The 6873-nt window shown below is 48.8% G+C and overlaps 1 protein-coding gene across 1 annotated transcript; it reads left to right on the forward strand.

Annotated features, from left to right (window-relative positions):
• Positions 1-1738: 1738 nt before the first annotated feature.
• On the forward strand, positions 1739-4360 carry LOC137098034 (frizzled-8-like). The gene has a single exon (XM_067473750.1). It carries the CDS (start codon positions 2009-2011, stop codon positions 3746-3748), a length of 1740 nt encoding a protein of 579 aa, XP_067329851.1. The 5' UTR covers positions 1739-2008; the 3' UTR covers positions 3749-4360.
• The last annotated feature ends 2513 nt before the right edge of the window (positions 4361-6873 follow it).

Raw genomic sequence — 6873 nt, forward strand, 5'->3', positions numbered from 1 at the left:
AAAAGAACAAAATCCTAACAGCTAATATTCATAAAAGTCAAACAAACCCACTGTACATCTAGAAGGTAGAACCTGACGCCATTGTTGGCATCACAGCTCGAGGAAGTGATGCAAACTAATAAGGCAAAGATTTGGCAGGGTGATAAAGGACAGAACGCTTCTAGAATTCCTTTCACTCACAGCTGAGGTTCACTTAAAGGGGTTTTGTGGTGTATTAGCTGAACGGCCAGTGTGAGCAGAAGAAATTTCTAATCCGATTGTAACTCTGCTTCTGCTAATTGTGAATAAACATATAGTGTGGTTGCTCTTCCTGTCACGGACCTTTCCACAACTTCAGTTTGTATTTTGGGGCTTGGTTGGTAGAAAATGTAAACGCATATTTGTGTTGTGACCCAAAACTTTGGTAACCTTGTTGTGATGACTTGCGTCAGTGTCTTGGCGTGTGCTCGCAGCACAAACCACACTAGTTCAGCCAGATGAGTCTTGTTTGGCCAAGGAGCAGAATACAGTGAACCACAGGAAGCCTTGGAAATTGGCTTTCCACGATCAGCCCCACCCATCTGGGACCCCACACCGAGCTAAAACAAGCATCCTTTAGCAAATACTGAAGTTTGTGGCTAATTAGTTGTGATAAAAGCTGTGGACTGGAAACACGCTGCCCGTCTGCCAAAGTGTCTCAACTCCATTTGAAGCTGATGAATCCAATAAGAAGTGTGAATGACTTTAATTAGTGCTATCGCCGCGCGGTATCTGCTCGTGTTCGCTTATTTTCTTTGGGCTAAGCTCTGAAACGGTTTACAAACACACACGCACTGTGATGTTTCTTTGAGCCTGGTGCGTCCCACTAATCGCAGGCCCAGCATGCTCTGATTGAAACATTGGCACAAGCGTTAAGACAAACAGTTCCCTCCCTTTAGACCGAGACGACCCCCCTCTGTGGACTAACAAGACCCCATTAACCTCCCTCACTGCGCACACACACATTCTTCCTTTATCTCTGCTTCATGCAAACTGAAATCAGCATCAGCATGTCCTCTTATTCTTCCACGCATACGTCCAACTCTGCAGGCCTCTCAGAGGCGTTTGACGGACAGTATCACACTAGTGCTGCCTCGGGGCTTTGACAAGCATTTACCAGTGAAATGATGAATACAGTGACTGTCGAAGGAGCTTAGTCAGACTGCTCAGAGATGAGCCATTAAACTGAATCCTCATCACATATCATGTTAGTGTGTTAATGCATGAGAATTTTCACCATTAGGGGCAAACTTCAGACACGCTGAGTCATTTTGCATTCACATTTAATGAACCGGGACATTTAAGTCAACTTTTGGACACTATTGCATGAGGGCAACTTGCAGGATTTGAACCTGTAACAAGCGAGTTCTTACACACTTACACCTTGTTTCATTTTGTCAAACACGTCCTTCTTAAGAGGAGCTTTTTCTCTGTTTAACAGCTGCATCAACGATACTGTGCTGCATTCAGGAACATCATGTCGTGTCAGCCTAAAAAGTTGCATATGTTGACTTTGTTGGTTTACTCCACGCTGTCTGAAGGGGGAGGGAGGGGGTTGCTGGGGGAGTAAACACTGAGTGATTATTACCCTTCCTCCGGGCTGAACATTTTAAACAAACACCTATAGATGGAAGCCTTGATTGACAGAGCCCCCCCCTCCCCCCGCCCAGGCTGGGGGAGTGTCCTCCCTCCTCCCGTATAAAATGCAACGCACCCACCAGCCACAGAGCATAAAGACAGGGAGACACGGGGAGGCACTGACACAAAGGGGGAAGACAGGGGACGGACAGACTGAGTGAGAGTCAAGGGCTTGTTGTTTCTTTTCTTCTTTTTTTTTCCCTGTGGATATTACAGAGACTGTGGAGCGTCCCGAACTCTCTGCCCTGTGGCATGACTTCACCTCTGGATTAAACGGACTTGCAGCCTACTTGCAACGTGCAAGTTCGCTGGCGCCTTCATCGAAGACGACTCGCGCACTGAGAAAACAACGATGGAGAGGAGCGCAGCGGGATGGTGCGCGCTCTTGACCCTCGTCCTGCACGGGACGCGCTGCATGGCAGCCAAGGAGCTCCAGTGCCAGGAGATCTCCGTGCCTCTGTGCAGGGGCATCGGCTACAACTACACCTACATGCCCAACCAGTTCAACCACGACACGCAGGACGAAGCCGGTCTGGAGGTGCACCAGTTCTGGCCACTGGTAGAGATAAAGTGCTCCCCGGACTTGCGCTTCTTCCTCTGCAGCATGTACACCCCGATCTGCCTGGAGGACTACAAGAAGCCGCTGCCGCCGTGCAGGAGCGTGTGTGAGAGGGCCAAGGCGGGATGCGCACCGCTCATGAGGCAGTATGGCTTTCCGTGGCCAGACCGGATGAGGTGCGACCTGCTGCCCGAGCAAGGCAACCAAGACACGCTGTGCATGGACTACAACCGAAGCCAGACCACCACCGCTTCTCCCGTGGTGGCGAAGCCGACCAACCGGCCCCTGAAACCATTCAACCCCAGGAAGAAGCCCGGCTACGGTCGTGTTATCCCGGGGAAGCACAAAGCGGCAGCGTGTGAGCCGGGATGCTTCTGCCGCGCGCCCATGGTGCCGGTGACCAGTGACAGCCACCCGCTGCACAACCGCGTCAAGACGGGACAGATCCTGAACTGCGCCGTGCCGTGCCACAACCCCTACTTTAGCCAGGAAGAGAGGACTTTCACCACCTTCTGGATCGGTCTGTGGTCCATTCTGTGCTTCGTCTCCACTTTCGCCACCGTGGCCACGTTTCTAATCGACATGGAGAGGTTCAAGTATCCGGAGCGCCCCATCATCTTCCTCTCCGCCTGCTACATGTTCGTGTCAGTTGGATACATTGTCAGACTGATCGTCGGACACGAAGAAGTGGCCTGCAACCGGGAGAACGGCGCAGAATACATCCATTACGAAACCACGGGTCCTGCGCTCTGCACCGTCGTTTTCCTGCTCATCTACTTCTTCGGCATGGCCAGCTCGATCTGGTGGGTGATTCTGTCCCTCACCTGGTTTCTCGCCGCAGGGATGAAGTGGGGGAACGAAGCCATAGCAAGTTACGCACAGTACTTTCATTTGGCCGCTTGGCTCATCCCCAGCATGAAGTCCATAGCGGTGCTGGCTCTCAGCTCTGTGGACGGGGACTCCGTGGCCGGGATTTGCTACGTGGGCAACCAGAACTTGGATAACCTGCGGGGTTTTGTGTTGGCGCCGCTGGTTATTTACTTGTTCATCGGCACCATGTTTCTGCTGGCTGGGTTCGTCTCGCTGTTCAGGATCAGGAGCGTGATCAAGCAAGGGGGGACCAAGACTGACAAACTGGAGAGGCTGATGATCCGGATCGGAGTTTTCACGGTCTTATATACGGTCCCCGCCACGGTCATAGTGGCGTGTTACTTTTACGAGCAGCACCACAGACAGACGTGGGAGATAACGCACAACTGTACGTGCGTGTCGGACCCGAGCAGACAGAGACCGGACTATGCTGTTTTCATGCTGAAATACTTTATGTGCCTCCTGGTGGGCATCACCTCAGGTGCCTGGATCTGGTCCGGGAAAACCTTGGACTCCTGGAGGACTTTTTGCACCCGCTGCTGCTGGGGGAGTAAAGCCTCCGCGGGCTCCATGTACAGTGACGTGAGCACGGGGCTGACCTGGAGATCTGGGACTGCCAGCTCAGTCTCCTGTCCCAAACAGATGCCCCTGTCCCGGGTTTGATCACGGAATGACATTTGGCACTAAGGACTGGAGCCAGTTCAGCCCTTTAAGGGACAAAGAGGCGCAAAGACTGATGATAAATGTTTTATTTGGTAAATTATTGTATTAGTCGCCACTGCCACATGCACTCCCCTAATGTGAACTCTTAGCTGGACGTACGCTCCGCTCTGCGGTTAGTTGGAGCTACTTCTGGAAAGCGCTTGTAGCAGAGCTGGTTGGGTGTAGGAGGTGGGGGTGGGGGGCGTGTTGTAATTAGCACGTTAATGAGCGTCTCATGGCGTCTCTTCAGTCTTATCTCTGCCCAACTGATTCCTCTGGTCGCCAGGTTCTGTGGTGAAGCTGAGGCTTCTCTTAAACACTCACAGTGACACTTCTCTGCCTGAAACGAGGCCGAGGCTGAGCTGGTTTTGTCTGCAAGATGAATTTCCATGGATCAATGCCTTAATACGGTCTCACACGGGTTGTATTGGCGCGTAAAGTGTATTTATATATAATAATAATAATAATAATTGTGTACATACATTGTACATTTGTAAAGGGAAATTTACGAGACTGTAAATATGTATAATTCTCACTTTGATAGAAGATTTTATTTTGAGAATAAAACCACTTTTATTGAAGTTTTACTAGTGCGTCCTGGTCATTGTCGCCAAAACTCTTCTGACGTGTGACACTGACACTGTTTTCATTTTGGCATTGTTACATTTTTGGTTCGTTTGTTTTGTCTTTTTAAGTTGCTGCTATGTTGCACGTCAGACTGAGTGAATAGTGAGAACTGGTCACTATATTTAGAGAAAAGTCGGAAGTTGTTCTTGGGGCCACAGGTCAATGAGTAACCTCCTCACTTCTGCAGAGTCACACGCTGCGGGGGTGGGTGGGGGCACTACAGGGGGTCTTCTTTCCAGTCTGACCTTAATATCCCATTTTTACCTTATAAACCTTTAACACTTCACACACCCAAGTCGTCTTTTTACCGCCTTTGTTTTTGTGAAGAAACATTATTGCTTCTTTTGACAGTTCAGGTTCAATCAACTTTACAACGCACAGACACCAGAGGTTCATAGCAAAGACGCCGATATGAGGAGGTGCTGAGACTGATATTCGGTGTTTTGGAAGATGATAACCTCTGTACTGTGTGTGTGTGTGTGGGTGTGGGTTTGCTTGCGTGACAGCGTGGGACTCTCGTCTCATGGCTAAATGAAACCGTTTACGCGCAATGGCTGCACGGCCACGCTGTGTGTATCTAATCCTGCCTCGGTGCTGCACGTCTTCACTTGCTTTAAGGCTACGTGCTTGATATGACACGTCTCAAATGACATCCTAGGTGCACATTTAACAAACCTGGAGGGCTCGCAGGTGGACGGTTAGTTGTGTTTTGCTGCCACCTAGTGGGGAAATGCTGACTCCATCCAAACGCGCCTGTACCAAGTTCACCAATTCACTTTGAGGCAGCCAAAGTTAACACACTGTCTCTTTCTCCTAATGCTGATCTGATCTCTTTACAATCTTCACATATTAGGAAACTTGTGAAAGTGTCTGCACATTAATTTTAATCACACTTTTAGTGCGTTGTCTCTGCTCAGACCAATGCTCATGCTGGTTTTAGACACATTCCAAAAGCCAAGATTCCACTTTCTTCTGGCTGCACTGGTGCATCAAATTAAAAGAAATTCAAACTGTGGATAGAAATCGGTCCAAACTTATGTTTTATGACATGCGTTTGCAAAGTGAGTTGATTTTAACTTCCCCATTTGAGCATTTAGATGATGAAAGTGGGAAAATCCAGACTTTGACCCCAAATTAGCTGTTAAAATGGACAAATTGCTCCTGTGCATAGTCAATTAATTATATTGGGACACAACACAGAGAACCAGATGAATCAGTTATCAACCTACAGAAGCCTGATTGTAGCCAGCAATTACACTCATCAAATTAAGGAGACAGCAGGTCCTGTTTGCTCATTCCAATATTCTGCCACACACACACACACACACACACACACACACAAAGACACAGGACAAGTTGGCTTCCTCTTACAGCTAATAGTGTTGGGGGGGCATGTTGCCTCAAGCCTAGATGAGATTTTTTTTGAGTCACCAGAGGAAGTGGGTTGAGAGGTCGTGCCTGCTCCATCTCCTCCTAACATAAACAAGGCGCCAGTTCAGGAAGAGCCCATCACGGAGAGACGGGGTTGGTGAAACCCAGAGAAACCAGCTCCTCTTCACTGGCTCCACTTAGGAAGTTTATGAATGCAGTCTTTGTCTAATAACCGAATTAGCCATCCGACTCGGGTTGGTTTGGCATAAATCACGTTAAGATGCCTCAGCGTCTAACGTGCTCTGTTGACAGTCACATAGCAAAGTGTGTGTGTGTGTGTGTGTGTGTGTGTGTGAGGGGGGGGGTACAAAGCTGGATGGGGCCCATTTTGTTCTCCACGTCATGGCTGATTTATTGCGCAAGCTAAAACAAACATTGTTTCTCTGCCTGAGCGTTGGGCCTCATGATGCACAGATGACTTCCTGTTCAAAATGCTACAAGAGCAAGAAAATCAGTCAATGTGTTTTCAGGCTGCTTGCAACCGACATGATGTGTTAAGTTCTACCTGAGTGTGAACGGATTATTCCTCCGCACATCTGCTCTAGATTTTATTGGCAGCATTTCATTTCTGACGACAACGCCACAAGACTTGCATTGTCTTTTCGGATAATGTAAAAGAACAAGGAAGTATGTGAACGTTTCATCACGTTTTTGCTCTGGTCTCACTAGTCAGATCAGGGACTTGTGCACATTGCCACGAGCCAAACGTCAGCATTTTACTGAGCAGCATCTCATCATGCAGTCAGCACATTGGCATTAAATGACAAGTTTGGTGATCACCTTCTGTTTACTCGAGTAAAGTCGTGCAGAGGTGAGAGGTCACAGGTCGGCTCTGTCATCTGTGGAATTCTCTGCAGGGCCGAGAAAAAGCCGCTTAGGAAGTGTGTTGTCGAGCTGAGGTTTCCTAACACAAATGATGATCCTGTCTAATCTTTATCACCGGATGTTTTCCCATGTTTCTGATGAGCTGTCTAACATCTCAGACCTTCACCAGGAGTCAGTGGGACGGCCTCAGGATGATGGGTCAC

The sequence above is a fragment of the Channa argus genome, chromosome 14 (assembly GCF_033026475.1).
Source record: "Channa argus isolate prfri chromosome 14, Channa argus male v1.0, whole genome shotgun sequence".
In the NCBI taxonomy this organism is placed as follows: Eukaryota; Metazoa; Chordata; class Actinopteri; order Anabantiformes; family Channidae; genus Channa; species Channa argus.

What these genes read in the sequence shown, in the direction of transcription:
- LOC137098034 (XM_067473750.1), top strand. Translation starts at nt 2,009, where the DNA reads ATGGAGAGGAGCGCAGCGGGATGGTGCGCGCTCTTGACCCTCGTCCTG.